This window comes from Conger conger, chromosome 18 (assembly GCF_963514075.1).
Source record: "Conger conger chromosome 18, fConCon1.1, whole genome shotgun sequence".
NCBI classification, from domain to species: domain Eukaryota; kingdom Metazoa; phylum Chordata; class Actinopteri; order Anguilliformes; family Congridae; genus Conger; species Conger conger.
This window is the reverse complement of record NC_083777.1, coordinates 12,236,985-12,264,036: the sequence shown is the minus strand read 5'-3', so window position 1 is coordinate 12,264,036 and position 27,052 is coordinate 12,236,985. Positions and strand designations below refer to the sequence as shown.

The 27,052-nt window shown below is 41.3% G+C and overlaps 1 protein-coding gene across 2 annotated transcripts in view; it reads right to left on the bottom strand.

Moving 5' to 3' along the window:
- Window positions 1–25,713, bottom strand: part of col17a1b (collagen, type XVII, alpha 1b) — a 37,089-nt gene extending 11,376 nt beyond the window's left edge. The window contains exons 1-37 of one of the 2 annotated variants that reach the window (XM_061227782.1): window positions 25,531–25,713; window positions 19,841–19,912; window positions 18,433–18,483; window positions 17,885–18,229; window positions 17,596–17,643; window positions 16,930–16,974; window positions 16,723–16,770; window positions 15,499–15,641; window positions 14,094–14,274; window positions 13,449–13,520; window positions 13,039–13,113; window positions 12,781–12,840; window positions 12,393–12,563; window positions 11,505–11,591; window positions 11,234–11,278; window positions 10,848–10,988; window positions 9,936–10,172; window positions 9,452–9,502; window positions 9,222–9,248; window positions 8,692–8,718; window positions 8,520–8,573; window positions 8,077–8,181; window positions 7,119–7,181; window positions 6,264–6,299; window positions 6,113–6,166; window positions 5,499–5,534; window positions 4,488–4,523; window positions 4,255–4,317; window positions 3,960–3,995; window positions 3,603–3,674; window positions 3,235–3,261; window positions 3,024–3,059; window positions 2,637–2,672; window positions 1,952–2,035; window positions 797–832; window positions 336–428; window positions 97–237 (exon numbers count right to left, since the gene is read on the bottom strand). In XM_061227782.1, the coding sequence (XP_061083766.1) occupies window positions 97–237; window positions 336–428; window positions 797–832; window positions 1,952–2,035; window positions 2,637–2,672; window positions 3,024–3,059; window positions 3,235–3,261; window positions 3,603–3,674; window positions 3,960–3,995; window positions 4,255–4,317; window positions 4,488–4,523; window positions 5,499–5,534; window positions 6,113–6,166; window positions 6,264–6,299; window positions 7,119–7,181; window positions 8,077–8,181; window positions 8,520–8,573; window positions 8,692–8,718; window positions 9,222–9,248; window positions 9,452–9,502; window positions 9,936–10,172; window positions 10,848–10,988; window positions 11,234–11,278; window positions 11,505–11,591; window positions 12,393–12,563; window positions 12,781–12,840; window positions 13,039–13,113; window positions 13,449–13,520; window positions 14,094–14,274; window positions 15,499–15,641; window positions 16,723–16,770; window positions 16,930–16,974; window positions 17,596–17,643; window positions 17,885–18,229; window positions 18,433–18,483; window positions 19,841–19,904 (2,926 nt within the window). In that variant the 5' untranslated portion in view covers window positions 19,905–19,912; window positions 25,531–25,713. Of the gene's footprint in view, window positions 1–96; window positions 238–335; window positions 429–796; window positions 833–1,951; window positions 2,036–2,636; window positions 2,673–3,023; window positions 3,060–3,234; window positions 3,262–3,602; window positions 3,675–3,959; window positions 3,996–4,254; window positions 4,318–4,487; window positions 4,524–5,498; window positions 5,535–6,112; window positions 6,167–6,263; window positions 6,300–7,118; window positions 7,182–8,076; window positions 8,182–8,519; window positions 8,574–8,691; window positions 8,719–9,221; window positions 9,249–9,451; window positions 9,503–9,935; window positions 10,173–10,847; window positions 10,989–11,233; window positions 11,279–11,504; window positions 11,592–12,392; window positions 12,564–12,780; window positions 12,841–13,038; window positions 13,114–13,448; window positions 13,521–14,093; window positions 14,275–15,497; window positions 15,642–16,722; window positions 16,771–16,929; window positions 16,975–17,595; window positions 17,644–17,884; window positions 18,230–18,432; window positions 18,484–19,840; window positions 19,913–25,530 lie in introns of both variants that reach the window. The other variant, XM_061227783.1, reaches the window with a different exon arrangement.
- Between the last annotated feature and the right edge of the window lie 1,339 nt (window positions 25,714–27,052).

Here is a 27,052-nt window from a genome sequence, read left to right as displayed (position 1 = left end):
AGAGAACACACAGGACTGTGGTTTTTCAGCAGCAGGGTTGAGGACTCCTGCTGGTGATATCAGTAGGATGAGGAAGGATAGTTTTGATGGGGGTACCTGCGTAGTTGTAGGAGCCTGGCGTTCCTGCAGGCCCCGGGGGTCCAGGGGGCCCGGGGGGCCCCGCTTGCCCTGGCTGTCCTGGTTGACCTGGTTGTCCTGGTTTTCCGGGGGCACCATCTCTGACAGCCTCAAGTTGTCCTGCGGAGAAAACAATGGGGTGGGGGGCAGAAAAGATGAGGACAAAGCACTTCTCCACTCAAAGCAGGACTGAAGGGTTAAAGTAATAAAGCACTTACTGCTAGTTGTCACGGAGATTCCAGCCTCTCCCTGGTCACCCCTCTCTCCCTTGTCTCCCTTGTCTCCCTTGTCTCCCTTATCACCTCTTGGACCTGCGAACACACTTAGCTCTGTGACCAGCACCAATGTTCATCTGCTTATGTAATGCTTGGGGCCACCATTTTGTTTCCCCTTGTTATACCGCATGGTACTTCAGTCAGGTTGCTATATCTTCTTTGTCAAGCCACTTCTCAAACAATTATCCCAACTACATCACATAAGCTGATTAAAGAAATTGGCATTAATTAAGCACAGACAATGATTGCCGATGTTCACAAGCGACACACGCACATTAAATTCAGTTGGATTACTTTGAACTGTTCCTGTGACAGTTGTGATTATCACACATTTTAGATATCTGTTGTCCTCAAGGTCAACAAGTGGCCATGCACATCAACCCAGGGAATAAAAGATGACTTACCAATCTGACCAGGAAGTCCAGCAGGGCCAATGGGTCCTTAAAGAACAAAAATAAAGAGCATCACTGACAAAGAAGGACAATAGCTGCCTTTGTTTTTCCAGTTTCAGGTTTCCAGGTTATTTGCCACATGCACAGTACAAAGTAGCAGCAGATGGAACTGAAGTGCTTAATCTGAAAATTCTACAGCAATTTACAATAAACACAAGTATGAATTAACTAAAACTGTGTTCATTAAACAAGTACGTCAATCAAATTATACACTCAGTGAGCACTTATTTATTAGACCTATTTTTTTACTTATTGGTCTTCTGCTATGGTAGCCAGTCCACTTTGAGGTTTGTGTTCAGAGATACTCTTCTGCGTACCACTGTTGTAATGCATGGTTATTTGCATTAATGCCAGCTTCAACCAGTCTGGCCATTCTCCTCTGACCTCTCTCATTAACAGTGTGTTTTTGCCCACAGAACCTCTGCTCAATGGATGTTTTTTGTGTTTCGCACCATTCTCTGCAAACTCTAGAGACTGTTGTGCATGGAAATCCCAGGAGATCAGCAGTTTCTGAGATACTCAAACCACTCTATCTGGCACCAACAATCATTCCATTGTCAAAGTTACTTAGATCACATTTCTTCCCCATTCTAACATTTTGTCTGAACAACAGCTGAACCTCTTGACCATGTCTGCATGTTTTTAGGCATGTAGTCACTGCCACATGATTGGCTGATTAAATATTTGCATTAACAAGCTGGTGTACAGCTCTACCTAATAAATTGCTCACTGAGTGTATACAGTAAATGTAAACAATGTGACCCTGAAAGCAGAGTAAACTATACAAGACAGTACAAGACCAGTGCAAATAGTGATGTGGGATTTGGGGTGTGAGATCAATTATCAAATATACCATTTGAGGTGTGCGATCAATATGTGGAATATGTAGCACAGAGGTCTACTGTATTTAATTACATGAAAAAATGGGTTGTGTAAAAGACATCATGTATCCAAAGTCCAAAGGGATAGCGATGACAGATGAAAATTAGGTCATTAGCTCACTTACATTGATGTGGAAACTAAAAATGTTGATTAATGTGCACTGTCCCTGATAAATAAAATAAATCAATCAATCAATTTAAGAAAAGAAAAACAGCTTTTTCTGACCTGACAGTCCTGGGGACCCAGCAGGGCCAGCCGGTCCTGGGCTCCCAGGGGGTCCAGGAATACTCACAGAGTTAGAGCCGGCGCCTGAGAGAACACGACCACAACATTCTCGGTATCACACATAACATAACATAATGATGGGAACAGGCCATTCAGCCCAGCAATGCTCGCCTTTTCCTACCCCTGCTCTTACTGCTTAGTTTGTCTAAAAGCCAAATAGTATCTAGCACCTTATCAAGCTTGATCTTGAAAACCTCCACTACATGTCATAGCAAGCTATTCCAACAGCTATTACAATTATATTCATTATCTTTTATACATGGAATCAACCTGGTTGCCCTTCTTTGAACCTTTTCCAGTGCCTCTATATCTTTCTTGTAGCGTGGTCCCCATAAGTGCAGACAGTACTCTAAGTGTGGTCTCACAAGGGTTTTGAATAAGGTGAGTAGAACTTCCTGAATTACTTTAGTAGATTCCAAACTGTTAGCTAAACCTCCCAGTTTTGTATCATCTGCAAGTTTAACTAAAGTACTTTCAATGTCTCTGTCAAGGTCATTTATGTAAATGAGGAAGAACTGTTCCCTGTGGGACTACACTTCCCACAATACCCTGCTCAGATAAGGTCCCTCCTACTATTCTTTGTGTTCCCACTCAAAAATGGCTCCTGTAATTCACTCAGACTCACCTGCATTAATGATCTTTCCAGGTTCACCTGCTGGGCCTGAAAAACAGAAAAACATGGTCTTTTGTAATAAAAGTAATAACTAAATTGTATAAGTCCATTCTATTGTGATTTATGTCATTACAACTCCATGTTATATACTGTATCACCATAAGCCCAAACTCTTTCCTTTTGTAATTATACAATTATCTATGAAACATTTGGCTATCATGAAAATACCATTTTTAAACAACTACCATTGTACAAATTATTAAATGTTCTAGCAATAGCTACTTATTTAAACACCCTTCAAATGCACTATATTTACATGGATTAAACAGTGCATGTAATCTTTTTGTAATTTACACACGGTACATCATGACTAGGAAGTTAGAGGAGTTACAGTCTTACCTTTAGCTCCAGGCTGCCCAGGATTTCCTGCTATCCCTGGAATAAGATCATTTCTGTGAGACTGACTTTTAGAACAGTGCAAATATTACATTTATTCATGATATCTGGTCTCAGTGTATGTCATATTCTAGCACTGCTCATATGCCTTTGCATAAAAGTATCAGAATTGATTTACTGACACAATGTTTTTGTAAATACTACAATTCCATACCTGGTGGTCCTTGTAGCCCCGGAGTTCCTAGAAATGTAAACATGGAATTAGCTTATGTCTGCTTGAAATAATAATTACACACTTCTACAGTCTGTATTAATTTCTTATTATACAACATAACCCAACCGCATTGCAAAGGTATGGTCCGTATTCAATCTAGCTGAGTGAGTATCAGACTAAACTAGTCACATCCCTGGTGTAAAATCCAGCTATGACCAGCTGAAATACCAGCTACATTGAAATACTCAACATGTTGAGAATGGAGCTGGTCTAACTTTTCAACCAGCTGCCAGCTTTTACAAAACCTTTATTGAGCTGTTTTTTTCAGCAGGGATGCGCACCTGTATTTAAGCTAAACAGAATTTTACCTGGAGGGCCAACATCGCCTTGAGGTCCAGCTGGACCGCGAATTCCAGGCGGTCCCATCTGTCCTTGGTCACCTTGAGATAGCATACATCAAAACCATGGTAAGTCTGCAGTTAGTCTCATCCAGAAGCAGTCAACTCAGCTGATATAACAATAAATATTAAACATAAATATATGCATTAATACATCAGGAACTGTACAGGAACTTGTCACACAGTGATAACAACAAACGTCAGGAAGCCAATTCCTAGTTTGCATATGATGGGTGTGTCAGTCATTTGAACTGACCACAGAATCTTGTCTGCATAAAAATAATGTCACACTCATCTCTCTGTGTACAACAAAAACATGCAACTTACCTCTGGCACCCTTCTCTCCATCAGACCCATGAGCTCCTGTGTGGAAAAAAATGAATAAAAAAAAATTTAAGTAAATAAATAATATGCGACCCATGAAAATTTAATTAAAGTTGAAGTGTGCACACGCTAGATGAGAGATGTGTCATTTCCACAATGTAGCAGTCTGTGATTGGAGGAGCTCTTATCTCTGTGCTCTACCAGTAAGGTGAAATCCCAGCACTTATTTGATCTTTTATCTCTGAAAAGCTTGTGACTCTGTATTTTAGCATGCCATTCCTTTCTCTCTGCTACTCACCTGCATTTCCTTTGGCCCCTTTCTCTCCAGGTGATCCTGTGACTCCAGGCAATCCTGGGTCTCCTAAACAAGACGGTACCACAGACTTCAGTCACAATCACCTACCTCAGTCTTCTCTTCCGTTTAACTTTGCTATTATGTAGCATGGACCAAACACTGTGACTGAAGACCAACTTTGCTATTGTGTAGCATTGACCTTGACAAGGGCTGAAGACTTAGCACCAGATACACACCTGCAGAACCTCGATAACCTTTATCACCCGGATCTCCTGTGTTTGTGAAGAAAACACATTATCAGAAACACAAATTGGGCAAATACTCACTTAATTGACTTCAAACAGCAAGAGTAAGGCTAAGTGCTGCATTTTTGCCAACTCTGGCCCTCTAATCCAACTCCAGCCCTCGGGGACCTTAAATTGCTGATACCTGATTTAAGCTGTTACTAGGCAACAGGGTAAATTCACAGATTAAAGTGTAGACCTATATATGTAGCACAGACATTTACATCTCATGTATGTAGAGTAAGCTTATGTACAGTAAGCTTAGCCTAGATGGATACTTGTGGAAATAATTTAAAACAAGTAACTTGCTTCATAATTTAAAGAAGGTACAAGACCTGTGCTATACTTCTGGGCTTTTACTACAAAATCCTACATTTAATGCATGGCAATAAAATTGCACAATGTCTCTGACAGGGCCTAACAGGGGTTGTGCAAAAGCCTTTGTGAATGTGACATAAAACCTGCCACACCACCACATATACATATCCATCCACTCACATATTTCATCTGTTTAAATTTTATTTATTTTTTATCTTTACCTGAAGAAGGAACAAGTATTCATCATGATGGACAGAGTCCTGTTGGTTCTAACTTTAATATATGGTCGATTTTGAAAAATGACATTTTGTCTTCTGTGGCCTCTCATTCCATTAAAGCACTAAAAGGCCTGATCATTCTCGGTCTCGGTCCCTCGACTGAAATCGCAGAACGTCCATTGCCTGACATTGACTATGGTCGTTGTTTAATTGAAATTAATTTATAGAGTATAAACTGAATGTTATAGCGACTACTGGTTGCAGCGATGGTCACTCAGTGGAGTATAAACCAGCCTTAGTGGTCAGCGAACTGCGCTTGTACCACAGACATTACAGGCTAGAGTCCCAGCAGGGATGCAACATGAGCTGCTGCAACTTGAGCACGGTAATTAACCCGAATGTCCCAGTAAACGTGCCAGTAAATTACCTTTTTGTCCTGAAAGCCCTGGCGAGCCACTGTCTCCTACAGAAAAGAAAAATATGTTATTACACAAATAGGATATAATGGAAAAACTCAGATTTGAGAATAAAAGTAATTATTTGCCATCCTGAGGCTCATGGTAAAATATTGTGCAGCACAAGACAAGATTAATCCGTTCCCCTATTGTATGACATACAGTATGTACTGCAAAAAATAACACCAAATACACTTCAGTCTGGATAATAAAAAGGGCAAAATGGGTGCTTCACAGCTAGACAGTCCAGGATGCATGCTGAAGGATCTTTACCCGGATAACTCCACTGGGAATAATCGGAAACACAGAGATATGGAGCAGTGCAGGCTCAGAGGCACAACACCATAAATTCAATTCAGTCCAATCTTTCCATGACTTTCTTTTGAGCCACCCTGGATGTATGATTTTACCAAGTAAATAAATAACATACTCTAAAGGGTAATCCCCTGAGAATTTAGAAGCCATTCGTATCATCACATCAATGATACAGAGATACTCCACTATAGAATCGAATCTAAAACAGGCGTGTTTTTAGATTCCTCCACATTTATAAGGCTTTCATGCCCCCTCACTGAACTGCACCTACCTTTTGGTCCAGAAGGGCCAACGTTGCCACGGAAACCTGGAGTACCGGGTTCACCTGAAGGTAAAGAGGCACCAGTTATCCCCCGGTTATTTACCAAACCTGTAATACAGTACAATAACTGAGCAAACAAAGCCATGGAAATTATACTGACCTGGTCGACCATTTGTACCATGACCACCTGGTGCACCTGAGTGGAGAGAGAAGGACAGCTTTATACACGTGAGGCAGAGTCAAGTACTTAAGTACAAAATATTGGAATAGTAGCTTGTTTTCAGTTACTGTTTGGTTGAAAAGTGAAATCACCCCATTGGCAAATCTTGAAATGAGTCTCACATCTTTGGCAATATTTTTGTCTTTTAGCACAAAAAGTATAGAAATACGATTGTTGGTCTAAATATAACACTAAAATACTTGTTGAGGCCGTCTTATTTTTTGGTTTTTGCAATTCACCCACAGTTTGAAGAGAATGTGACTGCAGTTTTGGTGAGTTCTTCTCCTCAATGTTAATGTGGTTGGAACTGGGAGCTGGAAGATGTACAGGTGTGTTTGAGCTGGGGGCCAGGTGAACAGCTGTACAGGTTGTTTGAGCTGGGGCCAGGTGAACAGCTGTACAGGTGTGTTTGAGCTGGGCCCAGCTGAACAGCTGTACAGGTGTGTTTGAGCTGGGCCCAGGTGAACAGCTGTACAAGTGTGTTTGAACTGGGGCCAGGTGAACAGCTGTACAGGTGTGTTTGAGCTGGGCGCAGGTGAACAGCTGTACAGGTGTGTTTGAGCTGGGGCCCAGGTGAACAGCTGTACAGGTGTATTTGAGCTGGGCGCAGGTGAACAGCTGTACAGGTGTGTTTGAGCTGGGCGCAGGTGAACAGCTGTACAGGTATGTTTGAGCTGGGCGCAGGTGAACAGCTGTACAGGTGTGTTTGAGCTGGGCGCAGGTGAACAGCTGTACAGGTGTGTTTGAGCTGGGCCCAGGTGAACAGCTGTACAGGTGTGTTTGAGCTGTCTTTACCTTTGGGCCCCACAGGGCCAGTGGTTCCAGGGACCCCAGGAATGCCTGAATCACCACTGGAGCCTGTGAAAACATCACATAGTAGCATCATTAATTGACACATATTTTATATTTTTCCACTTTAAAAAAATATATAAATACTGATACCGATATCACTTAGAGTTATGATGTGTTGTGTGTTCAGAGATTACTGTTGTAATAGGTTGGTATTTGCGTTACCGTCACCTTCCTGTCAGCTTTGACCAGTTTGGCCCTTCTCCTCTGACACACATTTTTGCCAACAGAATTGCTGCTGACTGGATATTTTTAGTTTTTCACACTATTCTCTGCAAACTCTAGAGACTGTTGTGTGTGAAAATCAACTGTTTCTGTTAGATACTCAAACCACCCTGTCTGGAACCAACAATCATTCCATGGTCAAAGTCACCTAGATGACATTTCATCCCCATTTTGACATTTGGTCTGAAAAAAGCTCAACCTCTTGATCATGTCTGAATGCTTTTAATTGCTGCCAAATTATTGGCTAATTCATTATTTGCATTAACAAGCTGGTGTACAGGGTGGCCTAATAAAGTGCTCACTGAATGTGACTTCCAAATGGATTCACGTGGCACCATGTGTGTCTATCAGGAGGGGGTGCTGTAGAGCTCATTTCTGGCCACTGAGCAAATATGTATTGCGCTGAGTGACCAGACTAAATTGAACTGGTAATTCACCAACTACAATGCTTAAGAGTGGCTAGAATTTAAACAGGCGTATCTCATGCCCAATTTGATACAGTACAGTCATGAAAATCTCCTAATGCAAAGGGCATAGAAGAAATTATTAACTTTTCATGAATATCCAACGTGTGGAACTGCTAAATCATGACAACCGCATAATGCTGGTACTAGGAGGCATGTGCTCGACTGGTGATAAAATAAATGTGTTGCGCGCTGTTTCGGAAAGGTGTCCGTACCTTTATCTCCCTTTTGGCCAAATCCTGGGGGCCCGGTGTCTCCACGGGGCCCCACTGGCCCCTCTCGCCCCTTCAGCCCAGGTGGGCCCTCGACTCCGGATTCCCCTGAAATAGAGAAGAGTCTCACACCCTGAAGCCTATAGGTTGGGTTTGTGTAGAACCAGCCCAACATAGCAGATAGTTTTTTCCTTCCAAGGCACATTTTCCAAATTTAAAGGATCACATAACACACCACTCCCAAAAGTCAGGAACGTGCTCATGTTGATGTGACTCGTCACCAGTAGGCCAAAATATTATTTTGGGGGTTTAATGAGGCAGTATGCATTTTAATGACATTTATCTGAGCTTTTATGAGTTTAATTCATTTGAACACCCGGCCTGGCCTGGCGACACAGTGGTTGGAAAGCTCTGGTGTCGAGCAGCAGTGCTGAATAAAACTGTACCTGTTTGACCCTTTTGCCCCTTTTGTCCTTCTGACCCTACATGTCCTGGAGAACCTGCAGTAGAAAGTTCACGGTGGTGAGGTCATGAATGAATGAATGAATGAATATAATTTCACTGAAAACATAATCCTGTATCTACTTATATATAAATGCACCTTCGTACTGGTCTTACCTGGGATTCCTGGGAAACCAGCGTCACCTGCATAAGAGAGAAGAGATGAAGAACTGTAGAATGGCAGCTGTTTTCTTTCTGAGGTGTATGCATTGTGTTTGTACTGTGTGTAGTTCCAGAGTTGGATGCGTTGTGTTTGTACTGTGTGTAGTACCTGAGTTTGATGCATTGTGTTTGTACTGTGTGTAGTACCAGAGTTTAATGCATTGTGCTTGTACTGTATCTAGTACCAGAGTTGGATGAATTGCATTTGTACTGTATGTAGTACCAGAGTCGGATGCATTGTGTTTGTACTGTATCTAGTACCAGAGTTGGATGCATTGTGTTTGTCCTGTATCTAGTACCAGAGTTGGATGCATTGTGTTTGTATTGTATCTAATACCAGAGTTGGATGCATTGTGTTTGTCCTGTATCTAGTACCAGAGTTGGATGCATTAATGGAATACTCTCTCCTTGTGCAACAGCACTGGTGGAAAAGACAGCTGTATTAATTTCTCATGACACAAATAAAACCAAGGGAATTCACTGACCTTTGAGTCCCGTAACACCTGCGTCACCTTAAATGTAAGAATGCACAAGACACAGAGGAAATTAAGTTATTAACACTTCCCCACCTCATGAAAGTAAAAAAACTTGGAGAGACTCCCAAAACGTGTCTTGAAGAGATGTCAAAACATACACATTTATTGCAAAATATACACATAAAAACCATTCTTAAAGTTCACAGGAAGAAGAGGAGGCAACTGCTCTGTACACACACCTTTGGGTCCTTGTTCCCCTCTTTCGCCTTTGAGAGATGAAGAGAGTGTGGCTAAAATAAAAAAGAAAAGTTATTTATCATTACAGTGTGAAGTGCACAGTGTTATTTTACCTTTTCATTTATGTTTTCATGAAATACTTGATGTTATGATGTAATGGAATTATCAGCTTACAGTAAGTGTGGTAAATAAATGAAAAAAATTTGCCTGGATTCGATCAATATGTAGCTTTAAATTTGATTTAATACATGCAAATATTACTTGTTTCTATATAAACACACATTTTTAATTGATTGTAATCAGTGAATCCATGAAATTGGCAAAAAATCTTTCTGAAATTTTCAATGGCATTCAATGAATTTCCTGTTCCCGCCAACAGGCTTGGTAATAGGCTATTGGCTGCTAACGGGCTAATCATGATATTGAACAGTGGAGTGCAGAAACCCGCAGGCAGGCCACGCAGTGATCGCGGTGTAGCACAGGTACCTCTGAATGTGTCGGAGTGCAGCTCGGCCTGTATGAGTTTCCGCATGAGGTTTTCCAAGCTGGCGGTGTCCGTGACGGCCGCGGCGCCCAGGTCCAGACTCCTCCCCGAGGCGGACGAGCCGCTCCTCCTCGCGAAGGCGTCGGCGTTGGCCTCGGCCTCGAGTCGGCTGGCTCGGGCCGCCATAGAGGCCCGCTCCAGAGTGTCCACCCTGGTGGTCAGTTTCCTCAACTGCTCCGCTGAGGGGGGACACACACAGGCAGGCTGGAGTTCAGGAACTGTCAGAACTTAGCATTAGCGTTAGCTGGGGTTCTGGAACTGTCAGAATTTAGCATTAGGGTTAGCTGGGGTTCAGGAACTGTCAGAACTTAGCATTAGGGTTAGCTGGGGTTCAGGAACTGTCAGATCTTAGCATTAGGGTTAGCTGGGGTTCTGGAACTGTCAGAACTTAGCATTAGGGTTAGCTGGGGTTCTGGAACTGTCAGAACTTAGCATTAGGGTTAGCTGGGGTTAGGGAAGTGTCAGAATTTAGCATTAGCATTAGCTGGGGTTAGGGAACAGTATACAGTTAAGTATTCCAGATTATTCTACAAAAGTGAGTCAACATCATTGGTGATGTTCTTTGCTGTGTCCCTGCTGAAAAAGACAGCTCATGCTAACTTTTGAAACAGCTAGTAGCTGGTTGACCAGTTCAGACCAGCTCCATACTCAACATGGTTTGACCAGCTCAAGCTATGTTTTGAAAGCGCTTATTTTTCTTACAAAATAATCCAGCAGTGGCATAATTACAGATTGACACTTTTAGCTATGTCTGGCTGATACCATTACTCCAACCATGATAGTATTATGCATCCCTACAAAGTAAATTGGCTCAATGAAAAAGTTGAGATGAGGCCGGGGGTTAGGAGTCTTACCCAGCGCGATGAGTCCACACAGGAGGCCCAGGAGAAGCAGCAGACCCAGGAGCAGGCCCAGCAGCCATTTCCACCAGCTGCAGCAGGAGTCTCCACAGCACCACCCTCCACCCCCACCTCCACCCCCATCCTTTTCGGTCTCTGGGGCAGCCAAGGCAAGGGACAAAGCAATGTTTGTGAACTGTTCTGTGTTCATGATTCATTTAGAAATATTACTGTTTAATATACATACACACGCACATGCATGCTGTATGCATACAGGTACACACACACACACGCACGTTTGGGAAATTTTTGGGCTAATTTTGGGATGCAAATGAAATATGTGTCATGTAAGTTATTTGTGAATATACTGTATATGCATATATTTGTTGTAATATTCCTACCTGCATACATTGCCTTGTCTTTTTTTGGCGCTTTTTGGGATGCATCTTTGGGGGGAAGGGGGGAGGAATTAAACAATTTTAACTGAAATACTTTTGGGAACACTGAACAGGATACTGGTAGGATGAAAACCCAATGACACATCAATAAAAAATATGTGCTGAGGATGACAACCACTTTTACTGTGGTAACTGAGAACAACACAGTCTTTATGAATATTACACATAAATTTCATTGTATCGTATATATCTGTAGCTAAGTCTGTTCTCTTACACAATCCGTTTGTTTCGGCTTTAATGGGAGTTTCAGCATAGCTGGGTGCCATTTTCTCTTTCTTCAGAGAGTCGTCTGAAAATGACCCTGAAACACAGACAGATTCATACGCCTTTTTAATGCCCTGTAACACACACAGAGAAGGCACTTTTATGTTATTTATTTGGCGGTAATATGTAACACTCAATTCCCGTCTACAGCACAGCCCATTATGGTTTTCTGCTGGTGTACAGTATAGAGCTAAAGAGAAAGCAAATAACTGAGGTATTCAATGACAATTTGATTTGAATAATAATTTAATAAAGATTTTCAAGCCAAAATAAAGTTGAATTTACTATTATTCAAGCAAATCAAAAACATTTGATATTTTTATACACATAAAAGCATAATATCTATAACATGCAGTACAGAATACAAAAGTTGGATTTAACAGCTGATGAAAAAGCTGATGTGCTAATTGTGCAAACAGCTGATATGCTAACTGTCAAACACCTGATATGTTAACTGTAATAACAGTTGATATACTAACTGTGCTGCTAGCTGATATCCTAACTGTGCTAACAGATTACATCCCAGCTGTGCTAACAGCTGATATGCTAACAGTGCTAACAGCTGATATGCTAACAGTGCTAACAGCTGATATGCCAACAGTGCTAACAGCTGATATGCTAACTGTGCTAACAGCTGATATGCTAATTGCTAACAGTTGATATGCTAACAGTGCTAACAGCTGATATGCCAACAGTGCTAACAGCTGATATGCTAACTGTGCTAACAGCTGATATGCTAATTGCTAACAGTTGATATGCTAACAGTGCTAACAGCTGATATGCTAACAGTGCTAACAGCTGATGAGCGTATAAGAGGGTGGGCCTGTGTGTGACTCACCCTTGGGAATCCTGCTGGGAGGGGCGCTGCAGAAGTTCTTCCCGCTGTCCTTAGCCATGATGACGGGCATGTCATCGTCCTTCCTGCTCTGAGGAATGTTCTCCTTCTCCAGCAGCAGGAACTTGAAGTCTTTTAGGTAGGACTCCTCACTGTGGCTCCTGACTGCAGAGGCTGCAGCGCACATGCCATTTACATTTAGCTCAAATGAGACCACATTGTACTTAAATACCATAGCTTATGCCATGACAAAATGCCAAACTTCACATTTGATTAAATAATTGGACAGGGCCATTGGATAACTACAAAAAGAGGTACAGTATATGTAATGTAGTAACTTTATCATGCATGTAAATGTAAATACAGTTCATAGTTCTCTCTGAGGATGCACCTGTACTGGCGGAGACAGCAGAGCTGACTGTCTGAGACATATTCTTCTGTACCCCATAACCTGTAGAAAACATGCACACACAAAGAGAAAAGGTTAATTATAGTACACCAAATGAAGATTCATTCATGGAAAAAATGCGATTCAATTCCAACATTCCAAAAGAACAATAATTGTTCATTTGAATATACAATTAATATACCTTTATTTCAAAGGGCACATTGTGTCACATGAGATAATCACTGCTTTCACTGGTCATACCTGCATGTGAGTTAATCCCACTGGAAGTGAAGGCACTGCCGGAGGTTGTAGCCAGGTTATTCTGCACACCATACACTGCACACAAGACAATTACATGTGTTATGCCATCAACATTTTAAAGGACTTGTTTTTGTGTTGCAAGGCAATAGCAAAAGTAGAGGCTATCCCTGGTGCAAAATCCAGCTTGAAATTGCTAATTACCGGCTGTTTCAAAACATAGCTTGAGCCGGTCAAGCCATGTTGAGTACGGAGCTGGTCTGAACTGGTCAACCAGCTACCAGCTGTTTCAAAAGCTAGCCTAAGCTGTTCTTTTTCAGCAGGGATACACGCACAGTGAATGTTACTTGCAGGCTGTAGGAATGACAGTGAATATGTTCAGTGGGGAGTGAGTGGTGGTCAGTAGGCCTGACCTGCACTGCTGCTGGACAGGCCACCGGTCAGAGGAGGGGGTGAGGATGTCATGTTGTTCCGGACACCGGAAACTGAGGATTTCACACACAGACATGCTTTGTTAGGCTGTGAAACACCATGAACTGCGCAGAGGATCATGTGCTCTGTTCTGAAATGCGCAGTCACTCCACAGTCTGCCAGCTAAGCTGCGCAGACGTTGTATCGTAGGAGCAAAGACCGGATACAGGTGGCGCAGGAGCAGAGCCAATCAACCTGAGGAGATGGTAGCGCACATCGAGAGGAGTACTGCCCCACCCAGTGAAGCCCTATACCCTCTCACCTCCTCCTGGGGGCTGCCAGTGTAAGGCTCCTAACTGTAGCAACCGCTAACTGTAGCAGCTCCCAAATGTAGTCCCTAACTGTAGCAACCACAAACCTTAGCAGCCCCCAACTGTAGTCCCTAACTGTAGCAACCGTTAACCGTAGCAGCCCCCAACTGTAGTCCCTAACTGTAGCAACCTCTAACCGTAGCAGCCCCCAACTGTAGTCCCTAACTGTAGCAACCGCTAACCGTAGCAGCCCCCAACTGTAGTCCCTAACTGTAGGAACCGCTAACTGTAGCAGCCCCTAACTGCAGCCCTGTGGACAAGAGGGAGGAGTCTGACCTGACAGCGAGGGTAGGGGTGGGGAGGGCAGGAGGGTGGATTCCGGGGACATGTTTTTGGGGCTGGTGGAGTAGTTGGGAGCGGCGATGCTGGCGAACCCAGAGGGCAGGCTGGAGGTGGTCCACACATAGGAGGGCTGCACAGAGTCCAGCACCGTGGCGTCATACTGCGTCAGCACTGCCGTGGAAACACAGGGTTAGCTCTGGCACTGGGTGCAGCACTGTCATGGAAACAGGGTTAACTGTGGCACAGGGTGCAGTGCCATCATGGAAACAGGGTTAACTGTGGCACAGGGTGCAGTGCCATCATGGAAACAGGGTTAACTGTGGCACAGAGTGCAGCGCTGGCATGGAAACACGGGGTTAACTCTGGCACATGGTGTCGTGCTGCCATAGAAACAAATGGTTAACTGGCACAGGGTGTCGTGCTGCCATGGAAACAAAGTGGTAACTGGCACAGCATTCAATAGTGTCTGCCAGACTCATAGCTTCTACGCTCATAACACACAAGGCCTTACAATCAGACACAATGGCACATAATACGCTTTAATTACCTAAATATTGTGTGAATAATAAGCATCCATTAACGCTGAGACAGCCATATTCATAGCACAACTGTAGTTTAGCATACAGATCCACGGAAGCGCAATCATGAAAGTTGATTGACAGGCAAGACAGTGGCATTCCGTGCAATGACTGTACAGGTCCACTTACATGAGCCTCCCCCGACGGCATAAGACACAGTCCCCGCCCTGATTGAGGGGACGTGACACTGTTGTTGAGAGTCAAATCTCCAGTGAACAGACTCAGAGGCTCCATAGGTCACTTGTCACACAAGTTGGAATCAATAATCATTCACATTATCCGCCTGCTATAAGACCTACTACTTTGCTTCTTCTACTGTGCATAACAAGGCATTTCCAAGGCAAAGCCAAGGACAATTGCAATTACATATCACTAACTATCAAGGGAAATGCAGTGATATATTAAACTACAGTAACTTCCAGTAGAAATGTAGTTCTAAATAACTTTCAGTGGAAATGTAGCGCTAAATAACTTTCAGTGGAAATTCTGACATTTGGTCTAAAAAACAGCTGAACGTCTTGACCATGTCTGCATGCTTTTATGCATTTAGTTTCTGCCACATGATTGGCTGATTATATGTTTGCCTTAACAAGCTGGTGTACAGGTCTACCTAATAAAGTGCTCACTGAGTGTATACTGTGTAAACAACTGTAAGGGTTGGTGCAAATTCCATTTCAATGTGGGCAATCCCAAAAAATGTATAACAGGTATGCAATTCAATTCATGACTCGAAAAATGTCCAACATGTCAACACACGGATTTAAATGAATCCCGGAGCTGGGTGGAATCGCCCCCATGGCACAGTTATAATGTCTCATACCTGACTGCGAGCCCTCGGTGATCAACCTGGTCTCCACAGAGCCCTTCTTGGGGATGGGGAGGGTGTCGGAGGTGGTGCGGGTGGGGCTCACGCTGCAGGAGCGGCTGCCCTTCAGCAGCTTCTTCACGTCCTCCAGCTCGGTCCCTGCAGAGGAGACGCAGAGGAGGCGCGCAGGGGAGGAGCACAGGGGAGGAGCACAGAGGAGGAGTACAGAGGAGGAGCACAGGGGAGGAGCACAGAGGAGGCGCGCAGGGGAGGAGCACAGGGGAGGAGCACAGAGGAGGAGTACAGAGGAGGAGCACAGGGGAGGAGCACAGAGGAGGCGCACAGGGGAGGAGTACAGGGGAGGAGCACAGAGGAGGAGCACAGAGGAGGAGCACAGGGGAGGCGCACAGAGGAGGAGTACAGGGGAGGAGCACAGAGGAGGAGCACAGAGGAGGAGCACAGAGGAGGAGCACAGGGAAGGAGTACAGAGGAGGCGCACAGGGGAGGAGCAGAGAGGAGGAGCATAGTGTCAGCCACACCAGAGCTGCACTCAGCTCCAGTTCAGAATCCTCATGGAACCAGACCTGGGCCAAATGTTTTGGATTTAAATACTTTTCTGTGCTTTACTGAGCTTGTCTGCTGTATTGGAACAAATGAAATACTCTCAAAAGTGCCTTCTGGTGATCTTGGTTGGCTCAGTAGCACCAGGCAAAATCAATTGAGCAAAGAAACACATTTGAATCCAAAACAATTATGTATTTGATCCAGATCTGCTTCTAACATCTTTCAGTTCTGGAACTAACTGAATGGAAACAGAACATTCTAGCCCTGATCGACATGGCAACATAAGGACTGGGTCAATTCCCTTGCAGTTCAGGAAACGAACTGAAATTGTGGGCATTTGCTAAAATGAACGTGCATAATTTTCTCGGAGGATTTTTCAGTTCATTTCCTGAACTGATTTGGAAACTGTTCCCAACCTTCTGGGATCCGCCTTGCCCAAACTGGCTGATGTTACTTTCAACTGGAAATTTTAATACTCATTTTTACTGTCATTATTCCATTGCATTTTTCAAGGATGAAACAACTTCGCTAAATTGAAAAATTGAAGTGTCAGCAAAGAAAAAAACAAGTAGATCCATGTTTATTTTACTCCAATTACAGATTCAGTGACGTTATTTTCTGTGCAATTTCTTTGCCAATTACGTTGGCGATTTTAATTAAATATAATTATACTCACATCTGGTGGATGGAGATGCACTCTGCAATCTGGCTCTTATTTCACTCTCTGAAAAGTTATAAAATCAAAATTAGTTCAATATTGTGGTATTTATACATCACATTCCTTCAGCGCATTCAGGGTTATGAGTGATATTTTTTTTGCCTCACTGTATGAACAGAGTGGATGCTAGCAGACGCTCGATGTAAAAGCCTGTATGCAAAGTACCTCTGCTCGCGGTCCTCCCTCTGGATGATGAGGAGCTGGCAGCAACTGAAATAGAACCAACATAACAAATATTTCAACACATACAGTTACGCACATCCAACAAGAGACTATAGTAAACTTCAATACAAACTTATACTGTTCACTATTAAACCATTACAATTATTAAGCTAAGACTGCTGCTAATACCTTTTCTATTTCCATTTATTAGAAGTCAATGAATACAAAATAAAATAAATTACAGTAAAAAGACAAACACTTTTTAAAAATATTGAGTTACTGCCTTTTGTTGAAAGCAGAATACATTCTATTCAGGTAATTCTATATGTTCAATTAAGCAAAACAACTATGCATATAATGAATCAAACAACTAGAATGTTGAAATATATGAAATATTTGAAAGTGTCCATTGAGACTACTCAAGTTTGCTATTGTAATGGGGATATCTGTGATATGTGTTATCCATGAATAATAATAAAAATAATAACATTATGGCCATTTTTAAATTAATGATTTCAATTAGAATTCATTTCCTGAATTAGCTAATGTGAAGTTGAATTTGCTACAACCCTGGTTAAACTGTTAAATTCCCCTGTAAGGTAAGAAGTTATCTTGAATTATATGACCACACTATGCCCACTGTGTGATAGTTTTGCTCGAGGCTCTTACCATACTCTTTCCTTGTGTATTCTGGTGAGGAATTCCCACTAGAACTTCCTGAAAAAATGGGGAGGAAAGTAGGTTACAGCAGCAGCTGAAGGATTGAAACCAACTTGTCAATGCAAATTGAAGTACATTTCGGTTTTCATCTCCCTTTTGGTAAAACTGACAGATATCAATTCATAGAATTTTTTTTTTTTTTTAGCATTAAACATTACTCGTTAAATTATATGTTAATGACTTGCAGCACTTTGACTAACAGACTGCCATAAACTGGTACAGACTGGTACAGACTCACCTTCATACCCGCCTGATTGGCTGATGATGGTCTTCCTCTCGATGAAGGCTGGGGAATAGGCCGGGCCCCTTCTTCCCCCCCCGGACACTGAGGAGGAGGACCCCCCCTTCGTTACCATGGAGAAGGACCCCGAGGTCGTTCTGGTGCCACTTCTGGAACCTCCTCCAGTTCCGCCTCCGGACCCGCCTCCGGACCCGCCCCCAGACACTACGGAATACCCGAACCCCGTTCCGAGTCCGCTTCCAGACCCCGTTCCAAATCCACCTCCAGATCCTGCGGAAAACCCGCCTCCGGACCCTGCCCCATATCCACCTCCAGTGGAGCTTACAGAGAACCCTCCGGAAGCTGGACAGTGAGGACAGAACACAACCATCAATCAGAAACACATATTAGAAGTAATATGTCTAATTTATAAGATGAAAAGTAATAAAAGGAAAAGATCTTTAGGAGTGTCTCAAAGGCACACGAGTCCCAGAGTGAAGTACACACAGGAGTATAGATAAAATAAAAGGCAACAATTTAAGTTGTAAAAAGTGGCAAGAACTCACTTGGAGGCAGTGACGTTAGTCTCGTTGTCGTCGTTACATTTTCTGTCATAACTGGGAAAGAATAACATGCAAAATCTAAATCATGAATGGAAAAGGCAATAATCAGGAATAAAGTACAGTCAGATTTTTGTTAACAATTTATTTCACAGCCCATTAATTACCTAGTACTTAACTAATTACTTAGTACCTAGTAAATACCAGGTACTTATTAGGTAAATATTTTTATTTCAGAGGTAAGTACTATGAAAAAAATTAAAGAATCAAGTGAAAAAAATAAAGTGTTACCAAATGTGAAGAAAATGATTTCAGGAGTGCTATGACAATCAATTATTTTTTGTTATGTTTTATGATCACACAGGGATATTTGAATACATGACAGGGGCAATGGTACAAAGGAACTTGGGTGCCAAGCTATACCATTTCACCGACATGCAGATTTAAAAACGTATTTTACTTCAGTATGTGATTAAATGGTCCATCCTAAAATATTTTAACAACCTTTAAGCAAGCATAATATTAGATTCCACATTTTACTGCTGAAAAGATATGAGCCAGTCAGTTTAGTAATGTCAATTCCTAAAATGAAATCTAGTACTTCAAGTCTTACATCCAGTCAACAATTGAACGACCACTAGGTGGCGCATTACACCGTAGCAGAGACATTTAAAAGTGTAAGTTGCCGGGAGAAACTCATTCCTCGTTTATGTTATAAATTACTGCACTTCTAGGATTTTGGGAGGATCTTGACAGGCATATTCTATCGTGGAAGTTATAGAAACCAATGCCTCACCTACAATATAAAAATGGGTCCACACTACTTTTTTTTACCTTATGTCCATAAGGTAATTTGTGAATCAAATTGACCATAAAACAGTACAGTGAAGCTGAGAAATGTACAATTACAAGGCATAATCTGACCTTTTGTGACTTTGTCTGTTTCATAATGAAGTAAAATGGAATCTTTTCAGATTAAACATAACTCACTGACTATGTCTACACATCATCTTAGGGATTATGAGTTTTGAGCAGTGAGGATGATTAAAATTAAGATGAAATAAACTATTGTGAGGAAGATGAAAGAAGAGGCATAGAAAAATAACAAAGCCAAGGACAAAAGAACAAAGTATACTTCAGTGCAGACACATATTTACTCTAGGACAGCCTTGGATTTTGACCAACATTTGGTGCACAATGGTTTCCCACTTCAAAAGAAAGAAATCTCTCAGTTTTAACATTAAGGAGGATTAATACTCCAGAGTTCTGTTGCTGTAGTATTGTCAATGTTTGCTGTGATGCTGGGATATAAAAACTGGCCTGTGTGCCTTTGCTCTATCAGACACGGGTAGTTATCTCCTGTCTGGAACCTTCTACATAAACAAACGTCTCATCAGGCTGGACATGTTCTTACCGTTGGTTGAGAGCCCGGAGCTCCCACCAGAAAGGTGTCTGTTTCTTGTGTTTAAATAGTCCATTCCATTACCTACAACAAAAGAATGAATGAATGAATGCATAAATAAATATGTTTACATTACATTTACATTTTAGTCATTTGGCAGACGCTTTTAATCAAAAGCGATTTACAAGTGCAGAGGTTCTTCCACAGGTTAAAAGCATCTAGTAAAATATGCATGAAGGGCTGTTCTAAACAAAATGTCAGTCATTGTAAGGGCAATTTTTCAAATGTGTATATATATATAGATTTTTTTATTAAGGGTTAGGGTTAGACAAGAGGGATATCAGAAGGGGGTGGGGGGAGGAAATCAAGTGGGAGAACTAAGGTATAGTTTGAAAAGATATGTTTTTAGTCTGCAGCGATATATGGGGAGGGATTCTGCTTTCCTGACAGAGGTAGGCAAGTCATTCCACCACTGAGGAACCAGAACGGATGTTTTTGCTTCACATAAAGAAAATGTGGAACAATTGCAAATGACAACCTAATTGAAACCACAAGCAAAATGATACAAAATTCCCAGCAAAAGAAAAACAGTTTGCAGGTGTTATTAAGCCATGTGAATGTACAAAAAAGTTTGACAATGCACACAGTAAAGAGCTACGCAGGTATATTACGACACGGAATACATTTTTCAAGCCATACTTCACAGTGTAAGGGTGAGTACCACACTTAATCATGTAGCAATTACAGTGTGTAGCCTATCAGGAACACAGATAACTGCCCTAATCACAAAACATTCATTATGCACTTACAGTGCTTACTTTGAGGGTGGAATACCTGAGGGAATGATGTAAGAGCAAACAATAGGGGTTTATACAATATTATCTCTCTCTCTCTCTCTCTCTCTCTCTCTCTCTCTCTCTCTTTCTCACACACACACACACACACACACACACACACACACACACAGTGTGTGTGTCTCTCTATCCTTTCTCTGTCTTTAGAAAATGGGTAAGGTGTTTCAAACCTTAGCCTTCTACGTCTTCTTCAAAATTACCAACAGGAATAGACGGTAACTGACACAACATGAAAAACATTTATGTGAAGACATTCTGAAATTTCAGTGATTATCAAGCCTATATTCTATTAGACTGATATGTGATATTTTTATATTGGTCAATCCTAGCCATTAACAGTAAAAATACATATTTGTATGACATGATTAGAACTTGAATTCTGAATGATGTGCGCTATCAAAAGGTATAGCAGTAATACAAAGCATAATTGCCAATATTAGAACCATTATCACACATTATGCTGCACTTGTTTCAAACCTGTAAATGAGTCATCTCATAAACATAAACTGGGTTCATAGACTTAATTTAATGACACATTGGGTCAAATGTGCTTAACTGAAGCATAAACCTCAGAGTGCCCAACCCTCTTCCTGGAGATCTGCCCTCCTGTAAGCTTTCACTCCAGCCCCAACAAAGCACACCTCGTTCAACAGCTAGAGACTGTATCAAGCAAATTAGTATAATCAGGTGTGCATTGTTCCGGTTGAAATGTTAGCCGACAGGATGGTAGATCTCTGGGAACAGGGAAGTCCAACACCAAAGTACTACCTGATAAGAGGAACAGCTAATCCTTATTACATAGATTCGGATAGCTGTTCCAGGTTTAATGCAGTTCTGTGGTCTAGGTGTCTTAAACCTGAGGTTTAAACTCCAGCTGTGCACCCTGCAATTGACCTATAGGACTGGCTTCCCAGACAAAGATTAAGCCTTGTCTAGGACTAGGTTTTCATTTTCAGTGGACATCTCCATTGGGGAAATGTTTTTTTTTGGTTTTTTTTGGGGGGGGGGGGGGCGGGGGGAAGTATCTTTGTCTGGGAAACTGGTCAATCGAGTTTAGTCTTGGGCTTTCCATTACACCACTAGTGGGCAGTGTTTAGCGTTGCAGTTTTCAAGTTCTTCAGAAAATCCTTAGGAAATACCTTGTCTTTGTGATCACTGTGTGCACTCAGTTCCAAAGGTTATTTAATGTATGATGCTCCCATTCATTAGGATTTTGAATGTCATGAGTTGACATTTCAAGAGAAAAGGGACATAGATGAAATAAAGCTGTTTACTCTGTCATTTAGTTAACAGTGTGCAGTTCACACAGCCACATTATGTGGGCTAATCCTTAATGGTGTAACAAATTCTTCACAATATTATGCCTAAGAAATCCAACAAGGTCGACCAAGAATTTCTATCAAAATGTATGTAGATGGGTGCTTGATATAATGTAATTAAACTACATTTGTGAATGGGTAAGTCTATCCTCCTTAGTTCTGAGCAGACACCTGCATAAATCAAATAATACAATTTCTTTAAATGCACATAAAAGACTTCTCTGCAACCGTCTGATTCACATGCAGTGCAGCTTGTGTCAAATTATTTGATCAAACAGTAGATAATCAACAACACAAATGGCTTTTACAAAAACATTGTTGTGAGTGACAGGCCTATTCTGAAAACAACAATTCTTACAGTTGGGGTTTTAAAAGTATGGATCCAACCCTCTGAGCAAATCAAATTGTATGTATCTATTTATTTGAAGGAGAATTGCTCTGTGATAGATTGGTGACCTGTCCAGGGTGTATTCCTGCTGTTTGTCCAATACCTGCTCAAATAGGCCCCAGCACCCCCTGCAACCCTGGCCAGGAATAATCGGGTTAGATAACAGATGGATGGAGGAAAAGACAATTTGGTTGTCATCAGAATAAATTAGAATTTAATTCAACTGTGTTTATGTACAGTATAATACTGTATACTAATTTGAGATTTCCAAACATTCATTTTCCAAAACATTCAATGTTACAGTGACATTTTGCATTTCATTAAATTAAATTAAAGTAGCATATTTAGTCATAGACCATTTTTCAGACAACAATTTGATTGAGGCTGTCTGGAATTACCTGGGGAGCCAGAAGCAAGTGAGACAACCAAAGTCTGCAGAAGAACTGGCAGGTTCTCCGATATGTTTAGTACAACCTACCCGCTGATTTTCTTATAAAACTGCAGGACAGTGTACCTAAGATAATTGATTCAGTTTTAAAGGCAAGGGGTAGTCACAACAAATTTGCTTCAGTTTTTAACTGTTCGCTTCCATTTATAGTAAATTGTTTGATATATTTTTTTAAATGTCATTAGTTTTATAAGTATCTGTGCTTGATGGAATTTGTTTTACATGTCTTGGTAAAGGTATTGTATTAACAAGCTGCAGGCCCACAATGTTGACTTACATCAAATCTGGTTCTAGTGCTGCCATCCACTGAGTTAAAAACACTTTCAAAGTTTTGCCAAAAGATTACTAAAGAAAAAATGGTCTGAATTTAAGTAAATATAAGAGAGAGACTTCATGTTAAGAAAGGCCAGGTCAATTTATTTCAACACAATTAGAAATCACAGTCACTATTTGTGTAGCATGTCTGGCAAACAGGGATTGTGCTTTTGTATTCATATTTGAGTACGGTCAGGCTTTTGAAGTCAGTTTTCATTGAAATCCTTTGCTGCCCTAAGGACAATAGATTCCAATGCACTACTGAAGAATCTTCCTATATACAAAAGATATCCTTTTCATTCTGAAACACTACACCACACCCAACCCACGTCCCTCATTTTACACAGGTAATTCCCCACACGTTTTTCCTGAGACCAGCAGCTGAGAAGGATTTGGTGTACCTCTGCTCCCCGCGTACTGCCGACACACTGTGTGAAATATTCATTACACGGCTGAGAACAATATGTTGGCGTGTTGTTTCACTGTACTGCAGGTGCAACCACATTCAGTTTCCGCACTTAAGAAATGAAACCTGTAAAGTCAGTCATCACAATGGTTCCTTGAGATCTAGCATCCTGTAGGTTTTCACTTCATCGTTAATCAGCAGCTCAATGGGATCTTGTTAGGGTTGGAGTGAAAACCTACAGATCTCCAGGAACAGAGTTGGTCATAGTAATGACAGTAAAAGTATTATGGGATGTGTCCGCTTCAATGTGTTGTCCAGGGCTACCGAGTTAAATTGTCTATTTAATTTACTGTATTATTCCAAAACATCTTCCACAAGTTCACAGACCCTTCCTCCTGCTGGGCCTAGGACAACACACCTGGTAGTCCCCCCACCGACTACAATATTAAAATAAACCAACCAAATAGACCAAAGCATGTGCTTGAGAATCAGTTGTCTGAACAAATCAGGTGGAGATGAGCGGCCACCATTTTATGGCAAATGTGCCAATATAAGAATTGGTTTTAGCAAGGGCTTTGTTAAAAATACAAATGTCTGTCATTTACTTCAAGGCAAAGTGTCAGTTATTTTTCTTTCTTGGGTCTTGCCAGACACCAGACACAAGACAATGAATTTTCAAATACTACCCAATAATTAGTATTTGCCCTTTTTTGTTTTGGAGTGCCCCAGTAAACTAAGCTGAAAAAATCAACTGCTGGGTTGTCTCGTTAGGATAAGAATATTTTTAATACAAGCCAACAGAAATGGCTTTTATGGTTTGTAGTTTGGTATAAACTACGATGGTTTGGTGTGTATTTTTGATTGGCCCAGACAGCTTTGTGTGCAATGAATGCTATTTTAGATATTTTCACATGCTTCGGATAACCTGTCAGATTCATAAAAGTAGGTATCGCGGCATTTGAGGTTTTGTGGTTTAAAGCAAGAGACATTCACGTACCTCCAAAGATGTTATTCCAGAGGTATGAGTATATATTACCAGAATAATATTAAAGTTGATCAATTTAATCTTATTTTTGCTTGGAACTATTTCCTATGGTACATGCAACCCAAGGCCGTTGCACTCAGAAAGATGTGCTTGCACACTTGGTATTTTACAAACTGATATTTATGTTTATATTTCTGAATATAAACTACTCTAAATGACGTGTTCATATTTACAACTCCGGTTAACATGATTTGTCTTTCTTGTACACACTGCTTTGGAGTTACCTTGGAGTTATTTTCGTGTTCTAGTCCACCCTAAAAGCCATTGTAAAGCTGGTTGTCAGAAACTTCTGTATCTAAAATACCTATCCTTGCATATAAAAACCATCGGAACCCATTACACGTATACAGTAAAGCTGAAATAATATCCTCATTTTCCATGGTGCATATTTTACACCATCTATACGGACAAAAATGTTGACAAAACATACATGCGTAATTAATATCTATCCTAATGGCAACTACTTAATGTGTGACAATGCACTTCAGCTTAGGACAAATGAACTTAAACTGAGGTGTATGCGTCTATGTATTTATATATTGTAAGTTGTCTGCATGTAATAAATGCTCCGTTTCTCCATAAATATTGTGAACACCCATCGGAACATGCCAAAAACTCCAGACAAAAAATGTGATAACTGACTCAATAGTTGTGACTCCATATTTTCTCACTGTAGCCACAGCTGTGATTTTCAGCTTGGCAGAGCAGCCAAGAGAACAAACAATGCATGAGAAGAACAAACACTGAAACTCAAGCTGATATTAAAATTTTCGTATTCCGACAAAAACTGGATCGCATTGTCGTCAAATACACAATCTCAATACACAAATTTTCAATATTTTGCACACACACACGCACACACACACACACACACACACTTATAAAAAGGTTTATATGAAAAGAATAAAATGGATAATCATGACTTACCTTTGAATAAATAACGATGAAAAATAATCAAGAGGACTCCGCAAACAAAGAAACAACAGCGTATGAATCCCCTCTCTGTTCTTGTGTATCAGTCAACGTCAGCGCACTAGTTCAGCACTAACGCTCTGCGCTATCACGTTACTTGAAACTTTCACTCAGGTCTCAAATACATGTCCAAGCAGAGCCGGAAGGGCTGTGTCTTCAACCGCGCCCATGGCAGCTCTGGCAGGTTCACGCCCAGCCTTTTGGAAGGAGACGTTGCCCCCGGGACAGCAATTTAAAAAAATCACTCTGGGGGTTGTCGACAACAGGAGTGGAGTTGGGACTTGGGTGTGCTCGGGGTGTGTATAGGCATGGCCGGTTAACCTACACGGGTTACATCCTTGCCAACGCCAACACTTCGGGGATTCACCATTAAGTAATTCACTTAGGTGAAATACAAACCAGGAATCCGCTTCATGAATTAACATGTTGTGGAATTAACAGAATTTGTGTTCTTTTATTAAGAAGTGGGCGTTGAATGTTTTAAACTATGTAAAGTTGTTTGCCAATAAAACTCTATGGCAACTTTTTATTTATTTATTTGTATTATTATTATTATTTAATCAAGTTGGTTTTATCTATCTTGTGTTTTGTTTGTTTGGTAGCCTACACATTTAAATGCATCTTCGTTCATCTTCAGTTAACTTCAGGTAGACAAAGAAAAACCCAATCTTGCATGGGCATGTATTCCATGCCGAGCTATAAATGCTTATCCTCGGTTGTGTGCAGAAGAAGAAACTCGCTTCCTTCTATCTTTTCTCTGTGTGTAAAAAAAAAAGAGAAGCTTCACTCACTCTACTCTTCCTTAATAGACGAGAAATATGTAAGCATAGACATAGGCACCTCCTAATTAACTATAATTCTGGTTGGGCTGTTATTAAGCAGCATCATAATACTCCAGTCCAGCTCCAGTCCCCATAGAAGAGAAAGAAAATGCAGCACCTCCCTACATCCGTAACGATCTTCACATTATTTTGGCAGTTGTTAAACTTGGAATTGAGTGCAGCACTGACATCAGAGCATTCAGACAGATGTAGAGATGTAGGGGCCTTAACTTGGACTTAAATTAAAAGCAGATGTTTTCTTCACATACACAGCTCTGGGATGACCAAAGTTAACTGACCGATCTATAGCCGCACTGAAAAGGGGAAACACTTGAATTTAAGTGCAAATCTCTGTTAATGAGCAATGCTGAATGATCCAGGACTTGCTGAATGAATTACAGGGCTCAGCACAAATTGTGCCCAAGCAAATAACTGGGGGTTCACTGTTCTGCTGTTACTGAAAGACCACGATTTGCACATACTGAGATCGAATTCCTCAGAATGGTACCAGATGGTAAAATTCTTAAGATGTTTCCAATACATTTTTTTTTGCGCACATGTTCCGTAGGATTTCGGGGCGTAGTGGTTTGTTTATGGGGCTCTGTTCAGCTGAGGTGGAGATGGAGGGCTGTTTGCATTGTGTAATAGTAATGTTA